The sequence below is a fragment of the Bombina bombina genome, chromosome 3, assembly GCF_027579735.1.
Source record: "Bombina bombina isolate aBomBom1 chromosome 3, aBomBom1.pri, whole genome shotgun sequence".
NCBI lineage: Eukaryota > Metazoa > Chordata > Amphibia > Anura > Bombinatoridae > Bombina > Bombina bombina.
In genome coordinates this window covers 1,277,231,369-1,277,252,087 of record NC_069501.1, presented here as the reverse complement: position 1 = coordinate 1,277,252,087, position 20,719 = coordinate 1,277,231,369, and the positions used below count along the sequence as shown (strand labels likewise).

The following is a 20,719-nucleotide window of genomic DNA, read 5'->3' as shown; positions in this document are numbered from 1 at the left end:
GGTCAGTTTATGACCACAGTGGATTTAAAGGATGTATATCTGCATATTCCTATCCACAGGGACCATCACAAGTTTTTGAGGTGTGCGTTCCTAGACAGACACTTTCAGTTTGTGGCTCTTCCACTCAGTCTTGCAACAGCTCCCAGAATTTTGGCAAAGGTCCTGGGAGCGTTGTTGTCAGTGCTTAGGTTGCGGGGTGTTGCAGTGGTGCCTTATCTGGACGACGTTTTGGTTCAGGCGTCATCTTTTCAACTAGCAAGCTTCCACACAGAGTTGTTGTTGTCTTTTTTGCGCTCCCACGGATGGAAGGTGAATTTAGGAAAACGTTCCTTGATTCCAGCTACAAGGGTGGTGTTCTTGGGAACCATAATAGATTCTCTGGAAATGAAGATTCTTCTGACAGAGGCCAGAAGAACAAAGATCTTCAACTCTTGTCTTGTCCTTCAGGCCTCTCCTCGGCCGTCAGTGGCTCAGTGTATGGAGGTTATTGGTCTGATGGTGTCAGCTATGGACATCATTCTATTTGCTCGGTTCCATCTCAGGCTTCTGCAGTTATGCATGCTCAGACGATGGAACAGGGATTATGTGGATCTGTCTCCGCAAATTGTTTTGGATCAGGCAACAAGAGATTCTCTTCCGTGGTGGTTGTCTCAAGATCCCAGAGGCAGAACTTTTTTTCATTTTCTGCAATGAGATTTTTTTTTAGTGAAAAATTTTCTGTAGTGTCTGAGGAGCCAGTGTTGCGTTCTTTGCCCTTACTCGGTGTGCATGAGGACAGTGTCAATCTGCCTGGGAACCTGCCCTACTGTACTGCTGGGGTCTATATGCTTATTTTGGAGGGGCTGCTGCTCCATGTTTATACTGCTGATGTAAAAAAAAAATATATATATATATATATATACATACACACACTAATACAGATACACAACCACAGATTAACACACACACGCATTAAAACACACATTCACACACAAACACACACACACACACACATTAAAACACACATTCACGCACAAACACATACACACAACACACACACATTAAAACACACATTCACGCACAAACACATACACACAACACACACACATTAAAACACACATTCACGCACAAACACATACACACAACACACACACATTAAAACACACATTCACGCACAAACACATACACACAACACACACACATTAAAACACACATTCACGCACAAACACATACACACATTAAAACACACATTCACACACATATTAAAACACACACACATTAACACACACACATACATTCTAACACACTAACACACATTAACACACACACACATAAAATAACACACACACACACACATTAACACCCACACACATTAACACACACATATTAAAACACAGACACACACACACACACATTAACACACACACTAACACACTACACACACACATTAACACACACACACTAACACACATACATTAACACACATACATTAACACACATACATTAACACACACACACTAACACACATACATTAACACACATACATTAACACACACACACTTCTATATATTAACACACATTTATTTAAAAAAAACTAAATCTGTCTGCTAAGTATTTTGGTTGGCTCCTTTACTGCTAGAATACATTTGTTAAGCCCTGACTTACCTTTTCTGCAATGGGCTGTTTCCCTGTACCGCACTGGAGTTCAGGAAGTGATAGGAATTTGAAAAGAGAGGAATGTAGTAAATATTAACACTGTGATAGAACGGAACAGTGACACCTGAAATTAAAAGTGCAGCCATTTTTGTTTTTTACTGTCACGGCCGGTCTTTCTGCAGACACACTACAGTTTCTGCAATGACATCGCAGATCGCACACTGTTCTGCCTTGGGGCTCAAGATCTTCTCTCCCAGGGAACCTGCTTTCGCAGACCTATCTGGGTGATTGTGACCACGGATGCCAGTCTGCTGGGATGGGGAGCTGTCTGCGGTTCGTTAAGGGCTCAGGGTTTATGGACTCAGGAGGAGTCGATTCTTTCCATAAATATCCTAGAGTTGAGAGCAATCTTCACACACACATTAAAACACACGCACATTAACTCACACACTAACTCTCACACATTAACACACATACATTAACACACACACATTAACTCACACACATTAAAACTCACACACATTAAAACACACACACATTAACACACATACATTAACACACACACATTAACTCACACACATTAAAACACACACACATTAACTCACACACTAACTCTCACACATTAACACACACACATTAACTCACACACATTAAAACACACACACACATTAACTCACACACTAACTCTCACACATTAACACACACACATTAACTCACACACATTAACTCACACACTAACTCTCACACATTAACACACACACATTAACTCACACACATTAAAACACACACACATTAACTCACACACTAACTCTCTCACACACACACACACACACACACACACACACACACATTAACTCACACACTAACTCTCACACATTAACACACATACATTACACACACATTAAAACGCACATTCACACACATTAAAACACAAACACACATTAAAACACACAAACACACATTAAAACACACAAACACACACAAGCACACACACATTCACACACAAACACACACACATACAGACATTAACACACACATTAACGCACACATACACATTAACACACACACACACATTAACACACACACACATTAACACCCACACACATTAAAACACACACACACATTCACACACACACATACATACTAACACACACATTAACACACATTAAAACACACACACACTAACACACACAGACAAACATTAACACACACAGACAAACATTAACACACTCACACAATAACACACACACACACACATTAACACCCACACACATTAACACACACACACACACACACACTCATACATACACACACACACACATTAACACACACACACTAACACACACACACATATTAACACACACACTTCTATATATTAACACACATTTACAGACATCCCAACTCTCCCTGAAGGGAATGCCCTTGGAGACTCACAACTGCTGTCTGTCTGCGATCCACATTCCAGGGGTGGACAATTGGGAAGCAGATTTTCTGAGCAGACAGACTTTTCATCCGGGGGAGTAGGAACTTCATCCGGATGTGTTTTCCAGCTTGATTCTCAAATGGGGACAGCTGGAGTTGGATCTCATGACATCTCGTCAGAATGCCAAGCTCCCGAGGTACGGGTCGAGGTCAAGGGATCCTCAGGCTGTACTGGTAGATGCTCTGGCAGTTCCTTTGAATTTCAGTCTGGCATACGTGTTTCCTCCATTTGCTCTTCTTCCTTGGGTCATTGCTTGGATCAGACAGGAGAGGGCATCAGTGATTCTCATTGCACCAGTGTGGCCTCGCAGAATCTGGTATGCAGATCTGGGGGAGATGTCATCTCTTCCACCTTGGAGACATCCGCTGAGGAGGGACCTTCTACTTCAGGGGCCCTTCCTTCATCCAAATCTCGTTTCTCTGAAGCTGACTGCTTGGAGATTGAACGCTTGATATTATCTAAGCGGGGGTTTTCTGAGTCCGTAATTGAGACTTTGACCCAGGCTCGCAAGCCTATAACTAGAAAGATTTACTATAAGATAGGGCATAAATATCTGTATTGGTGTGAATCCAGAGGGTTCTCTTGGAGTAGAGTTAGGATTCCTAGGATTTTGTCTTTTCTCCAAGATGGTCTGGAGAAGGGTTTATCTGCAAGCACCTTGAAGGGTCAAATTTATGCTTTTTGTTACACATGCGTCTGGCGGATGTGCCAGATGTTCTTTTTGTCAGGCCCTAGTCAGAATCCGGCCTATGCTTAAGTTACTCCTCCTTGGAGTCTTAATTTGGTTCTTAGAGTTCTTCACCAGGCTCCGTTTGAGCCTATGCATTCTTTGGATATCAAGATGTTATCCTGGAAGGTTTTATTTTTGGTTGCTATTTCTTCGGCTCAAAGAGTTTCGGAGCTTTCAGCGTTGCAGTGTGAAACTCCTTACCTTAGTTTTCATTCTAATAAGGTAGTCCTGCGTACAGCCTTAGGTTTCCTTCCCAAAGTGGTTTTGAATAGGAATATTAATCAGGAAATTGTTCCTTCTTTGTGTCCTAATCCTTCTTCTCATAAGGAGTGTTTGTTGCACAATCTGGATGTGGTTTGTGCGTTGAAATATTATTTGCAGGCGACTAAAGATTTTCATCACTCTTCTTCTTTGTTTGTTGTTTTTTCTGGAAAAAGCAAGGGTCAGAAAGCTACGGCTATTTCTCTTTCTTTTTGGCTGAGTCGTATTCGCTTGGCATATGAGACTGCCGGACAGCAGCCTCCTAAGAAAATCACAGCTCATTCCACAAGGGCTGTTTCATCTTCTTGGGCCTTCAAAAATTAAGCTTCTGTGGAACAGATTTGCAAAGCTGCCTCTTGGTCATCTTTACATACTTTTTCTAAATTTTACAAGTTTAATGTTTTTGCTTCGGCTGAGGTTTCTTTTGGGAGAAAGGTTCTTCAAGCAGTGGTGCCTTCTGTTTAGGCCAACCGTCTTGTCCCTCCCTTATCATCCGTGTTCTCTGGCTTGGGTATTGGTTCCCAACAGTAATTATGATGATGCGTGGACTCACCGTGTTATTAGAAAGAAAATAAAATGTATGCTTACCTGATAAATTTATTTCTTGACTCAGTGAGTCCACGGCCCGCTCTGTATTTCTCAGACAGTTTATTTTTCTATAAACCTCGGGCACCTTTGCACCTTATGTTGCTTCCTTTCTCCTTTCCCTTTGGTCGAATGACTGGGGGATTGTGGGTTAGGGAGTGATATTTAACAGCTTTGCTGTGGTGCTGTTTGCCACCTCCTGCTGGCCAGGAGTGATATTCCCCAACAGTAATTATGATGATTTGTGGGCTCACTGTGTCAATAAATAAATACATTTATCAGTGAAGCATAAATTTTCTTTTTCTGACACAACGTACAAGGATATTGCTAAATCGATATAAAAAGTGTATAGTTGAACTTTTTGCCTTTCTCATCTGCAAGAAGACTTTCCCCCTGTAGAGTAACAGTTTTAACCGTGGGAATGGAAATGATATCTGCATGCTTAAATGATTCTGTCTCTTTGTCTCTAGATCTTACTCTCTCTTAGGCATGAATTTGTTTTTGGAGGAATGTAAAAAAGAAAGAATACATTTTCCATATTTATTGCATTAGTGTGAAAACGATAAACTGCCCTTTAATAATGAAAAACATAAGAACTGAATAAAATCAAAACAAAAAATTTGATTTGTTTGTTATTAAAACGGTTGCTCTAATGGAGGTAAAGTTAAAATATACACTATACAATTAGGATTAACCAGTTGGTTCTGTCAACTATGTATGTAAGCTTCACTTTATTCTTGGTTTCAATCCTAACCTTATTAAAAAATCTGTTTTATTTGTGCTGTAGCACTAGATACTTCTTTAATTTGATTTAAGTTTAAGATGCTGCCCTTCTGCTCCTCTGCAGCACTGAAGGTGCAGAGAAAATATTTTTTAACAAAAAAACCCTAAATGATTTAATTAAAAATTTGAAATAAATATTTTGTCTGTGCACATATCTATTTTCTCTTCTCTCTCACTCCCTCTTTTTTCTATCTCTCTGGGCCCGATGATCAATGGATTCTCCAGCTTGGAGAGAAATTGTAGTGCAGACTTCACAGAAGCTGAACCCACTGAATGCTAAAAGAAAAAGGACAGAACTCTCCAGCACTGTGAGATCTCTCTCATTTCTCTATTTGAAGGAGAGACCAGCCCAGTGCAATATAGCACTGCATGATATGAGAGTTTTGTTACATGTAATATTTGTGCTTTGTATTTTATATTACTTTACACTTCCGATTGGGTCCTTTCAGTATTATTACATTTAAGATTTGCACTTTCTATTTTATATTTTAATACATTTAGATTTAGATACAGCAGCACAGTGATTTTTACAAATTCTGATTATGTTTTTAAAGTTTCTGTGTTACTTTAACAAATAAGGATCATACTTTGTAAAAGATAAACAGAAATGTACAAATTACATACACTTTGTATTTGCTCCATTGTAAACTAAAACTGCCAATTTCAGAAAGTGGGAGGGACAGGGCAGTTCCCTGGGCTGAAAAGGGGAGTTCCCAGGGTATGTCTGAAGCTCACTCAGAATTCTTGTGAAATTATGTAAGCATTTTAAACAAGCTGGTCTCACTGATTTGTCTCGCCAGCTGTATGCAGGTGAAGTTTTACTGTATTACTGGGTGTGCTATTTCCATTCTTGTTTCAGCCGTTCTCTGTGTTGGACCACTGCTTGTTCGATCTTTGGCCTTAACTTACCTGGATTTTGTTTCGTCCTCTGGATTTCTCAGGTCTTGGGTCAAACCCTCCGTGCTGGGGCAGTGTGTCTCATTGTCACTTCCCAAACTCAGGATTCTTTCCTGGACTGACTTTACTTTTCTTGTGACACCCATGTGAAATTCTGTATCCCAGAGAGCTTCATTACTTTCTAGGGAAGGCAGCGTTCATCTCTCTGGGACTTCCAGCTTCCGCCCCTTTTCTTAGAAAATACAGGGAGTTCAGCCCCTGTAAAATCTGCACCATCATTTCTCTCCAAATTAGAGAATTTGTGATTATCTAGCCCATAGAAATGAATGAAGCTCTCTGGGAAACTGAAGCTGATCATTTTTAAGTTTTATTTTAGAACAGAAGAAATCAATGTGCAATTTAATTTGTAAAATATTTACATAAATATACAAAGCATGAGCCTAATTTGTTAGTCACACAAACCGTGAAAGCATAATGAGATTTTGTAAAATCACAATCCTAAATACATTGCTGTATACAAAATAAAATAAAATAGAAAGTGTAAAGTTTAAATGTAATAACATTTAATCTGAAGTGTAAAGTGATATAAAATACAAAGCACAAAGTGTAAATGCAGCAGAACTGTCATGTTATGCAGTGCTATATTGCACTGGGCTTGTCTATCCTTCGCATACAGAAATGCAGGGAATGCCCTTGGAGAAGTAAAGCAAAATCTGCCTTTTAAGAATTTCATTAGAGAACTCGCAGTGCTGGAGGGTCCTTTTATATCCTCTGGTCTGAGCAGAGAGGTTTGTATCATCAGGCTCTCTGTCTCCTTCCTGCTGGCTCCTGACTTTTTGGGTTACAGCACATATACCTGTATAGAAATACCCATGACTAGCTCTAAATTCTTGCTCTCCTACATCTGAATTTCATTACAACAATAGATAAGTTTTGTTTGGCCATCTGACTTAGGTTTCACATTTGATGGTACACATGACAGCTCAATCATCTCTCTCTCTCTCTTACTAAAAAAAATATGTATGCTGAGTGTGCATATATACTGAGTGAGTGTGTATGTATGCTGAGTGTGCATGTATACTGAGGGAGTGTGTATGTATGCTGAGTGTGTATATATACTGAGTGAGTGTGTATGCTGAGTGTGCATGTATACTGAGTGAGTTTGTATGTATGCTGAGTGTGTATATATATATATATATACTGAGTGAGTGTGCATGTATACTGAGTGAGTTTGTATGTATGCTGAGTGTGTATATATACTGAGTGAGTGTGTATGCTGAGTGTGCATGTATACTGAGTGAGTTTGTATGTATGCTGAGTGTGTATATATATATACTGAGTGAGTGTGCATGTATACTGAGTGAGTTTGTATGTATGCTGTGTGTATATATACTGAGTGAGTGTGTATGCTGAGTGTGCATGTATACTGAGTGAGTTTTTTATGTATGCTGAGTGTGTATATATACTGAGTGAGTGTGTATGCTGAGTGTGCATGTATACTGAGTGAGTTTGTATGTATGCTGAGTGTGTATGCTGAGTGTGCATGTATACTGAGTGAGTTTGTATGTATGCTGAGTGTGTATATATACTGAGTGAGTGTGTATGCTGAGTGTGCATGTATACTGAGTGAGTGTGTATGTATGCTGAGTGTGTATATATACTGAGTGAGTGTGTATGCTGAGTCTGCATGTATACTGAGTGAGTTTGTATGTATGCTGAGTGTGTATGCTGAGTGTGCATGTATACTGAGTGAGTTTGTATGTATGCTGAGTGTGTATATATACTAAGTGAGTGTGTATGCTGAGTGTGCATGTATAATGAGTGAGTTTGTATGTATGCTGAGTGTGTATATATACTTAGTGAGTGTGTATGCTGAGTGTGCATGTATACTGAGTGAGTTTGTATGTATGCTGAGTGTGTATATATACTAAGTGAGTGTGTATGCTGAGTGTGCATGTATAATGAGTGAGTTTGTATGTATGCTGAGTGTGTATATATACTGAGTGAGTGTGTATATATACTGAGTGAGTTTTTTATGTATGCTGAGTGTGTATATATACTGAGTGAGTGTGTATGTTGAGTGTGCATGTATACTGAGTGAGTTTGTATGTATGCTGAGTGTGTATATATACTGAGTGAGTGTGTATGCTGAGTGTGCATTTATACTGAGTGAGTTTGTATGTATGCTGAGTGTGTATATATACTGAGTGAGTGTGTATGCTGAGTGTGCATATATACTGAGTGAGTGTGTATGCTGAGTGTGCATGTATACTGAGTGAGTTTGTATGTATGCTGAGTGTGTATATATACTGAGTGAGTGTGTATGCCGAGTGTGCATATATACTGAGTGAGTGTGTATGCTGAGTGTGCATGTATACTGAGTGAGTTTGTATGTATGCTGAGTGTGCATATATACTGAGTGTGTATGCTGAGTGTGCATATATACTGAGTGAGTGTGTATGCTGAGTGTGCATGTATACTGAGTGAGTGTGTGTGTATACTGAGTGTGTATACTGAATGTGTGTGTATGCTGGGCGTGTAGGTATACCTAGTGAGTGTGTGTGTGTTTACTGAGTGAGTGTGTATGTATACCGAATGTATGTGTGTATGCTGGGTGTGTAGGTATACTGAGTGTGTATGCTGAGTGTGTATGTATACCGAATGTATGTGTGTATGCTGGGCGTGTAGGTATACTGAGTGTGTATGCTGAGTGTGTATGTATACCGAATGTGTGTGTGTATGCTGGGTGTGTAGATATACTGAGTGTGTGTGTTTGTGTATGAATAGAGTGTATGCATACTGAGTGTGTGTGTGTGTGTTTACCGAGTGAGTGTGTATGTATACTGTGTGTGTGTGTACTGAGTGAGTGTATGATGAGTGTATATGTATTCAGAGTGAGTGTGTATACTGAGTAAGTGTGTATGCGGAGTGAGTGTGTATGCTGAGTGTGCATATATACTGAGTGAGTGTGTATGCTGGGTGTGCATGTATACTGAGTGAGTGTGTCTGTCTCTCTCTCTCTCTCTCTCTCTCTGTCTCTCTCTCTCTCTCTCTCTCTCTCTATTGAACTTTTGTGAAAACATTTATTATCAATAGTAATACAAATAATTTGAGAGAGGTTTTATTTTGAGAAATATATATAAAAAAAATGCAGTCAATACAATTAGTAGCTACTTGTGGAGTATCTAGGTAGCAAGTCTCACTTTTGATCATTGGTCAGGCTGCAGATCTGAAGAACAAATGAGACAAGGAAGAATAAAGCGCTTTCTACAGCAGTAAGAGATGCAATACTCACATTACATCAGTTAGGAGAAAGATAAAAAGTAATATCAAAGCTGTTGGGCATCCCAGTCAGGACTGTTCAGTTTTCCTGAAGTTGTGGTCACATCACACCCCTCAAACACAGCTGAGAAAAAGGTTTGTTCTCAAACACTCAGCAACCAAGCAAGGAGAAGACTTGTGAAGTCACTGGGACTGGAGTAAATATGCACTTCATCAAGCTGGTGGCAATATAGAAGCCATTTCTTGACTTGACTCACATATGGTAAAAGGTTTCATGCTCATATGAGACCAAGATAAATAGATACATTTATAAATGTGCCCACTCCACAACAAAATGTGTATGCTGAGTGTGCATGTATACTGAGTTAGTGTGTATGCTGAGTGTGCATGTATACTGAGTTAGTGTGTATGCTGAGTGTGCATGTATACTGAGTGAGTGTGTATGCTGAGTGTGTGTGTATGCTGAGTGTGTGTGTATGCTGAGTGTGCATGTATACTGAGTGAGTGTGTATGCTGAGTGTGCATGTATACTGAGTGAGTGTGTATGCTGAGTGTGCATATATACTGAGTGAGTGTGTATGCTGAGTGTGCATATATACTAAGTGAGTGTGTATGCTGAGTGTGCATGTCTACTGAGTGAGTGTGTTTGCTGTGTGCATGTATACTGAGTGAGTGTGCATGCTAAGTGTGCATGTATTCTGAGTGAGTGTGTATGCTTAGTGTGCATGTATACTGAGTGAGTGTGTATGCTAAGTGTGCATGTATACTGAGTGAGTGTGTATGCTAAGTGTGCATGTATACTGAGTGAGTGTGTATGCTGAGTGTGCATGTATACTGAGTGAGTTTTTTTATATATGCTGAGTGTGTATATATACTGAGTGAGTGTGTATGCTTAGTGTGCATGTATACTGAGTGAGTGTGTATGCTGAGTATTCATGTATACTGAGTGAGTTTGTATGTATACTGAGTGAGTGTTTATGCTAAGTGTGCATGTAAGTTGTGTATGTGTATGCTAAGTGTGCATGTATACTGAGTGAGGTTGTATGTATACTGAGTGAGCGTGTATTCTGGGTATTCATGTATACTGAGTGAGTTTGTATGTATAGTGAGTGAGTTTGTATGTATACTGAGTGAGTTTGTATGTTTACTGAGTGTGTATGCTGAGTGTGCATGTATACTGAGTTAGTGTGTATGCTAAGTGTGCATATAAACTGAGTGAGTCTGTATGCTGAGTGTGCATGTATACTGAGTGAGTATTTATGTATACTGAGTGTGCATGTATACTGAGTGAGTGTGTATGCTGAGTGAGTTTGTATGTATACTGAGTGAGTGTGTATGCTAAGTGTGCATATATACTGAGTGAGTGTGTATGCTAAGTGTGCATGTATACTGAGTGAGTGTGTATGCTGAGTGTGCATGTATACTGAGTGAGTGTGTATGCTAAGTGTGCATGTATACTGAGTGAGTGTGTATGCTGAGTGTGCATGTATACTGAGTGAGTGTGTATGCTGAGTGTGCATGTATACTGAGTGAGTGTGTGTGTGTGTGTATGCTGGGTGTGTAGGTATACTGAGTGAGTGTGTATGCTGAGTGTGCATGTATACTGAGTGAGTGTGTGTGTGTATGCTGGGTGTGTAGGTATACCGAATGTGTGTGTGTATGCTGGGTGTGTAGATATACTGAGTGTGTGTGTTTGTGTATGATTAGAGTGTATGTATACTGAGTGTATGTGTGTTTACCGAGTGAGTGTGTATGTAAACTGTGTGTGTGTACTGAGTGAGTGTATGATGAGTGTATATGTATTCAGAGTGAGTGTGTATACTGAGTGAGTTTGTTTACTGAGTTTGTGTGTATACGGAGTGAGTCTGTATGCTGAGTGTGCATATATACTGAGTGAGTGTGTATGCTGACTGTGCATGTATACTGAGTGAGTGTGAATGTATACTGAGTGTGTATACTGAATGTGTGTGTATGCTGGGAGTGTAGGTATACCTAGTGAGTGTGTGTGTGTTTACTGAGTGAGTGTGTATGTATACTGAATGTATGTGTGTATGCTGGGTGTGTAGATATACTGAGTGTGTGTGTTTCTGTATGATTAGATTGTATGCATACTGAGTGTGTGTGTTTACCGAGTGAGTGTGTATGTATACTGAGTGTGTGTGTGTGTACTGAGTGGGTATGATGAGTGTGCATGTATACTGAGTGAGTGTGTATGTATACTGAGTGTGTATACTGAATGTGTGTGTGTAGGTATACTGAGTGAGTGTGTATGCTGAGTGTGTATGTATACCGAATGTGTGTGTGTGTGTGTGTTTGTGTATGAATAGAGTGTATGCATGCCGAGTGAGTGTGTATGTATACTGAGTGTGTGTGTGTACTAAGTGAGTGTGTATGATGAGTGTATATGTATTTAGATTGAGTGAGTTTGTATACGGAGTGAGTGTGTGTGTAAGTGTGAAGTTAAACTGTTTGGATGGTATATTTTCATTCCTATGTATTTCCTTCTGCTTTATTGCTGCATATAATGAGGTGTAACCTCTTGTTTGCGTCTTTCAGTCTGACGGCTGGGAGTACGTTTCTTTATGATTATTTAGACATTGCAGCCTTTTGTAAGATAAAATCCCATCACTCTTCTTGCACTACAGGATTTGCTGTTACCAAACCAGAGATTGTTGTGAAGATTGAGAGAGGGGAGGATCCATTTGTCAGCTCCCGTTGGGATTTTACGGCTCTACACCGCAAGACTTCCAGATGTGAGTCTGTTGTGCCGCGTTCTGGTGAAGCGCACTGATGAAGTGGCACTCATAGATTGGTCTAGCAATATGGGATATTGAAATGCGTTTCACATGCAACTAACGAGTACCCCAGCAGACAGGTCCGATACGCTCGTGTAGTAATAAATATACCCGCTCACCCCGAACCCCAGCAGACAGGTCCGATAAGCTTGTGTAGTAATAAATATACCCGCTCACCCCGAACCCCAGCAGACAGGTCCCATACGCTTGTGTAGTAATAAATATACCCGTATGCTTGTGTAATAATAAATATACCCGCTCACCCCGAACCCCAGCAGACATGTCCCATAAGTTTGTGTAGTAATAAATATACCCGCTCACCCCGAACCCCAGCAGACATGTCCCATAAGTTTGTGTAGTAATAAATATACCCGCTCACCCCAAACCCCAGCAGACAGGTCCCATAAGCTTGTGTAGTAATAAATATACCCGCTCACCCCAAACCCCAGCAGACAGGTCCGATACGCTCGTGTAGTAATAAATATACCCGCTCACCCCGAACCCCAGCAGACATGTCCCATAAGTTTGTGTAGTAATAAATATACCCGTATGCTCGTGTAGTAATAAATATACCCGTATGCTTGTGTAGTAATAAATATACCCGCTCACCCTGAACCCCAGCAGACAGGTCCGATACGCTCGTGTAGTAATAAATATACCCGTATGCTTGTGTAGTAATAAATATACCCGCTCACCCTGAACCCCAGCAGACAGGTCCGATACGCTTGTGTAGTAATAAATATACCCGTATGCTTGTGTAGTAATAAATATACCCGCTCACCCCAAACCCCAGCAGACAGGTCCTATAAGCTTGTGTAGAAATAAATATACCCGCTCACCCCAAACCCCAGCAGACAGGTCCTATAAGCTTGTGTAGAAATAAATATACCCGCTCACCCCGAACCCCAGCAGACAGGTCCCATACGCTTGTGTAGTAATAAATATACCCGTATGCTTGTGTAGTAATAAATATACCCGCTCACCCCAAACCCCAGCATACAGGTCCTATAAGCTTGTGTAGTAATAAATATACCCGTATGCTTGTGTAGTAATAAATATACCCGTATGCTTGTGTAGTAATAAATATACCCGCTCACCCCAAACCCCAGCATACAGGTCCTATAAGCTTGTGTAGTAATAAATATACCCGTATGCTTGTGTAGTAATAAATATACCCGCTCACCCCAAACCCCAGCAGACAGGTCCCATAAGCTTGTGTAGTAATAAATATACCCGCTCACCCCAAACCCCAGCAGACAGGTCCGATACGCTCGTGTAGTAATAAATATACCCGCTCACCCCGAACCCCAGCAGACATGTCCCATAAGTTTGTGTAGTAATAAATATACCCGTATGCTCGTGTAGTAATAAATATACCCGTATGCTTGTGTAGTAATAAATATACCCGCTCACCCTGAACCCCAGCAGACAGGTCCGATACGCTCGTGTAGTAATAAATATACCCGTATGCTTGTGTAGTAATAAATATACCCGCTCACCCTGAACCCCAGCAGACAGGTCCGATACGCTTGTGTAGTAATAAATATACCCGTATGCTTGTGTAGTAATAAATATACCCGCTCACCCCAAACCCCAGCAGACAGGTCCTATAAGCTTGTGTAGAAATAAATATACCCGCTCACCCCAAACCCCAGCAGACAGGTCCTATAAGCTTGTGTAGAAATAAATATACCCGCTCACCCCGAACCCCAGCAGACAGGTCCCATACGCTTGTGTAGTAATAAATATACCCGTATGCTTGTGTAGTAATAAATATACCCGCTCACCCCAAACCCCAGCATACAGGTCCTATAAGCTTGTGTAGTAATAAATATACCCGTATGCTTGTGTAGTAATAAATATACCCGTATGCTTGTGTAGTAATAAATATACCCGCTCACCCCAAACCCCAGCATACAGGTCCTATAAGCTTGTGTAGTAATAAATATACCCGTATGCTTGTGTAGTAATAAATATACCCGCTCACCCCAAACCCCAGCAGACAGGTCCCATAAGCTTGTGTAGTAATAAATATACCCGTATGCTTGTGTAGTAATAAATATACCCGCTCACCCCAAACCCCAGCAGACAGGTCCCATAAGCTTGTGTAGTAATAAATATACCCACTCACCCCGAACCCCAGCAGACAGGTCCCATAAGCTTGTGTAGTAATAAATATACCCGCTCACCCCGAACCCCAGCAGACAGGTCCGATACGCTTGTGTAGTAATAAATATACCCACTCACCCCGAACCCCAGCAGACAGGTCCCATACGCTTGTGTAGTAATAAATATACCCGTATGCTTGTGTAGTAATAAATATACCCGTATGCTTGTGTAGTAATAAATATACCCGCTCACCCCGAACCCCAGCAGACAGGTCCGATACGCTCGTGTAGTAATAAATATACCCGTATGCTTGTGTAGTAATAAATATACCCGCTCACCCCGAACCCCAGCAGACAGGTCCCATACGCTTGTGTAGTAATAAATATACCCACTCACCCGAACCCCAGCACACAGGTCCCATAAGCTTGTGTAGTAATAAATATACCCGCTCACTCCAAACCCCAGCAGACAGGTCCGATACGCTCGTGTAGTAATAAATATACCCGCTCACCCCGAACCCCAGCAGACAGGTCCCATACGCTTGTGTAGTAATAAATATACCCGCTCACCCCAAACCCCAGCAGACAGGTCCCATAAGCTTGTGTACTAATAAATATACCTGCTCACCCGAACCCTAGCAGACAGGTCCCAAAAGCTTGTGTAGTAATAAATATACCCGCTCACCCCAAACCCCAGCAGACAGGTCCCAAAAGCTTGTGTAGTAATAAATATACCCGCCCCCCGAACCCCAGCAGACAGGTCCCAAAAGCTTGTGTAGTAATAAATATACCCGCCCCCCGAACCCCAGCAGACAGGTCTCATAAGCTTGTGTAGTAATAAATATACCCACTCACCCCAAACCCCAGCACACAGGTCCCATAAGCTTGTGTAGTAATAAATATACCCGTATGCTTGTGTAGTAATAAATATACCCCAGCAGACAGGTCCCAAAAGCTTGTGTAGTAATAAATATACCCGCTGACCCTGGACCCCAGCAGACAGGTCCCATAAGCTTGTGTAGTAATCAATATACCCGCTCACCCGAACCCCAGCAGACAGGTCCCATAAGCTTGTGAAGTGCTAAATATACCCGCTTACCCCGAACCCCAACAGACAGGTCCCATACGCTTGTGTAGTAATAATTATACCCGCTCACCCGAACCCCAGCAGACATGTCCCATAAGCTTGTGTAGTAATCAATATACCCGCTCACCCGAACCCCAGCAGACAGGTCCCATACGCTTGTGTAGTAATAAATATACCCGCTCACCCCAAACCCCAGCAGACAGGTCCCATAAGCTTGTGTAGTAATAAATATACCCGCTCACCCCAAACCCCAGCAGACAGGTCCCATAAGCTTGTGTAGTAATCAATATACCCGCTCACCCGAACCCCAGCAGACATGTCCCATACGCTCGTGTAGTAATAAATATACCCACTCACCCAAACCCCAGCAGACATGTCCCATACGCTTGTGTAGTAATAAATATACCCGCTCACCCCGAACCCCAACAGACAGGTCCCATAAGCTTGTGTACTAATAAATATACCCGCTCACCCCAAACCCCAGCAGACATGTCCCATAAGCTTGTGTAGTAATCAATATACCCGCTCACCCGAACCCTAGCAGACAGGTCCTATAAGCTTGTGTAGTAATAAATATACCCGCTCACCCCGAACCCCAACAGACAGGTCCCATAAGCTTGTGTACTAATAAATATACCTGCTCACCCGAACCCTAGCAGACAGGTCCTATAAGCTTGTGTAGTAATAAATATACCCGCTCACCCCGAACCCCAACAGACAGGTCCCATAAGCTTGTGTACTAATAAATATACCTGCTCACCCGAACCCTAGCAGACAGGTCCTATAAGCTTGTGTAGTAATAAATATACCCACTCACCCCGAACCCCAGCAGGCAGGTCCCATAAGCTTGTGTAGTAATAAATATACCCACTCACCCAAACCCCAGCAGACAGGTCCCATACGCTTGTGTAGTAATAAATATAACCGCTCACCCCGAACCCCAGCACACAGGTCCCATAAGCTTGTGTAGCAATATTGCACGTGCGATAACCTATTCCCCAATAGAATTCAACAGAGCAAAAAAGTGGAAAAAAAGCACTCTATTCACGCACAAACCCGGTCGCATATTCTCAAGTGCACTATCACGACATGAAAATAACATAATTTATGTAAGAACTTACCTGATAAATTCATTTCTTTCATATTGGCAAGAGTCCATGAACTATTGACATATGGGATATACAATCCTACCAGGAGGGGCAAAGTTTCCCAAACCTCAAAATGCCTATAAATACACCCCTCACCACACCCACAATTCAGTTTAACGAATAGCCAAGCAGTGGGGTGATAAAGAAAGGAGTAGAAAGCATCAACAAAGGAAATTTGGAAATAATTGTGCTTTATACAAAAAATCATAACCACCATAAAAAGGGTGGGCCTCATGGACTCTTGCCAATATGAAAGAAATGAATTTATCAGGTAAGTTCTTACATAAATTATGTTTTCTTTCATGTAATTGGCAAGAGTCCATGAGCTAGTGACATATGGGATATCAATACCCAAGATGTGGAGTCTTCCACTCAAGAGTCACTAGAGAGAGAGGGAATAAAAATAAAAACAGCCATATTTCGCTGAAAAAATTAATCCACAACCCCAAAAAAAATAAGTTTATTTTCATTTTTGAAAGAAAAAAACTTAAATCAAAAAGCAGAAGAATCAAACTGAAACAGCTGCCTGAAGAACTTTTCTACCAAAAACTGCTTCCGAAGAAGCAAATACATCAAAACGGTAGAATTTAGTAAATGTATGCAAAGAGGACCAAGTTGCCGCTTTGCAAATCTGATCAACTGAAGCTTCATTCTTAAAAGCCCACGAAGTGGAGACTGATCTAGTAGAATGAGCTGTAATTCTCTGATGCGGGGCCTGACCCGACTCCAAATAAGCTTGATGAATCAAAAGTTTCAACCAAGAAGGCAATGAAATAGCAGAAGCCTTCTGACCTTTCCTAGGACCAGAAAATAAAACAAATAGACTGGAAGTCTTCCTGAAATCTTTAGTAGCTTCCACATAATATTTCTCTTGTAAAGGTGTATCCAGTCCACGGGTTCATCCATTACTTGTGGGATATTCTCCTTCCCAACAGGAAGCTGCAAGAGGACACCCACAGCAGAGCTGTCTATATAGCTCCTCCCCTAACTGCCACCCCCAGTCATTCTCTTGCAGCTCTCGACAAGAAAGGAAGTATCAAGAGAGATGTGGTGACTTAGTGTAGTTTTTACCTTCAATCAAAAGTTTGTTATTTTTAAACGGTACCGGTGTTGTACTGTTTCTCCAACATTGGTGTGTCCGGTCCACGGCGTCATCCTTACTTGTGGGAATATCTCTTCCCCAACAGGAAATGACAAAGAGTCCCAGCAAAGCTGGCCATATAGTCCCTCCTAGGCTCCGCCCACCCCAGTCATTCTCTTTGCCGTTGCACAGGCAACATCTCCACGGAGATGGTTAAGAGTATGTGGTGTTTAGTTGTAGTTTTTTTATTCTACTATCAAGAGTTTGTTATTTTAAAATAGTGCTGGTATGTACTATTTACTCTGAAACAGAAAAAGATGAAGATTTCTGTTTGTGAGAGGAAGATGATTTTAGCAGACAGTAACTAAAATCGATTTCTGTTTACACATAGGACTGTTGAGATGAAGTAACTTCAGTTGGGGGAAACAGTTAGCAGACTTTTCTGCTTAAGGTATGACTAGCCATATTTCTAACAAGACTGTGTAATGCTGGAAGGCTGTCATTTCCCCTCAAACAGAATAAAGGGCTTAACATGGGCTATAAAACTGGTAGACACTTTTATGGGCTAAATCGATTGCTTTATTTGGACATTTTATACATGTTTATGCTGATAATTCACACTTATAAACTTGGGGAACGTTTTTTAACGTCAGGCACTATGTTAGACACCTTTTCCAGTCAGGAAGGGCCTTCCCAGTTGTAGGCTGAGCCTAATTTTCGCGCCATTACTGCGCAGTTGTTTTTGAGAGCAAGACATGCAGATGCATGTGTGAGGACCTGACAGTAGTTGGAAAAGTTCCTAGAAGGCGTCATTTGGTATCGTATTCCCCTCTGGGCTTGGTAAAGTCACAGCAAAGGCTGTAGCTGGGACTGTATAGGGGTTAAATCTGTAACCGGCTCCAGTTTTGTTATTTTAAGGGTTAAAGCTCTGAAAATTGGTGTGCAATACTTTTAATGCTTTAAGACACTGTGGTGAAATTTTGGTAAATTTTGAACAATTCCTTCATATTTTTTCACATATTCAGTAATAAAGTGTGCTCTGTTTAAAATTTAAAGAGACAGTAACGGTTTTGTTTTAAAACGGTTTTTGTGCTTTATTGACAAGTTTAAGCCTGTTTAACATGTCTGTGCCTTCAGATAAGCTATGTTCTATATGTATGAAAGCCAATGTGTCTCCCCCTTCAAAATTGTGTGATAATTGTGCCATAGCGTCCAAACAAAGTAAGGACAGTACTGCCACAGATAATGAAATTGCCCAAGATGATTTCTCAGATGAAGGGAGTAGACATGGTTCTACATCATCTCCTTCTGTGTCTACACCAGTTTTGCCCACGCAGGAGGCCCCTAGTACTTCTAGCGCGCCAATGCTTATTACCATGCAACAATTGACGGCTGTAATGGATAACTCCATAGCAAATATTTTATCCAAAATGCCTGCATATCAGAGAAAGTGCGATTGCTCTGTTTTAAACACTGAAGAGCAGGAGGGCGCTGATGAAGGGGCCATGAGGGAGGTTTTGTCAGATGGGGAAATTTCAGATTCAGGAAAAAATTCTCAACAGGCTGAACCTGATGTTGTGACATTTAAATTTAAATTAGAACATCTCCGCTCACTGCTTAAGGAGGTGTTATCTACTCTGGATGATTGTGACAACTTGGTCATTCCAGAAAAATTATGCAAGATGGACAAGTTCCTAGAGGTTCCGGTGCACCCCGACGCTTTTCCTATACCCAAGCGGGTGGCGGACATAGTGAATAAGGAGTGGGAGAAGCCCGGCATACCTTTTGTTCCCCCTCCTATATTTAAGAAATTATTTCCTATGGTCGACCCCAGAAAGGACTTATGGCAGACAGTCCCTAAGGTCGAGGGGGCAGTTTCCACTCTAAACAAGCGCACTACTATTCCTATCGAGGATAGTTGTGCTTTCAAAGATCCTATGGATAAAAAATTGGAAGGTTTGCTTAAAAAGATTTTTGTACAGCAAGGTTACCTTCTACAACCCATTTCGTGCATTGTTCCTGTCACTACAGCAGCGTGGTTCTGGTTCGAGGAACTAGAAAAGTCATTCAGTAGAGAGACTCCATATGAGGAGGTTATGGACAGAGTTCACGCACTTAAGTTGGCTAACTCTCTTTTATTTTAGATGCCGCTTTGCAATTAGCTAGATTAGCGGCGAAAAATTCAGGGTTTGCAATTGTGGCGCGCAGAGCGCTTTGGCTAAAGTCTTGGTCAGCGGATGTATCATCCAAGACAAAATTGCTTAACATCCCCTTCAAGGGTAAAACTCTCTTTGGACCAGAATTGAAAGAGATTATCTCAGACATCACTGGGGGAAAGGGCCACATCCTCCCACAAGATAGGCATTTCAAGGCCAAGAATAAGTCTAATTTTCGTTCCTTTCGTAATTTCAGGAACGGACCGGCCTCTAATTCTGCATCCTCTAAGCAAGAGGGTAATGCCTCACAGTCCAAACCAGCCTGGAAACCGATGCAAGGCTGGAACAAGGGTAAGCAGACCAAGAAGCCTGCTACAGCTAACAAAACAGCATGAAGGAGTAGCCCCCGATCCGGGACCGGATCTAGTGGGGGGCAGACTCTCTCTCTTTGCTCAGGCTTGGGCAAGAGATGTTCAGGATCCCTGGACGCTAGAAATAGTTTCTCAGGGTTATCTTCTGGAATTCAAGGAACTACCCCCAAGGGGAAGATTCCACATGTCTCACTTATCCTCAAACCAAATAAAGAGACAGGCGTTCTTACATTGTGTAGAAGACCTGTTAAAGATGGGAGTGATACACCCAGTTCCAATGACGGAACAAGGAATGGGATTTTACTCAAATCTGTTCG

At 41.4% G+C, this 20,719-nt stretch overlaps 1 protein-coding gene across 1 annotated transcript in view; it reads left to right on the top strand.

Moving 5' to 3' along the window:
- The window catches only part of LOC128654739 (zinc finger protein 37A), a 130,688-nt gene that overhangs the window by 17,738 nt on the left and 92,231 nt on the right, over nt 1-20,719 (top strand). The window contains exon 3 of the mRNA XM_053708835.1: nt 12,302-12,409. Coding sequence (XP_053564810.1) covers nt 12,302-12,409 — 108 coding nt within the window. The remainder of the gene's footprint in view (nt 1-12,301; nt 12,410-20,719) is intronic.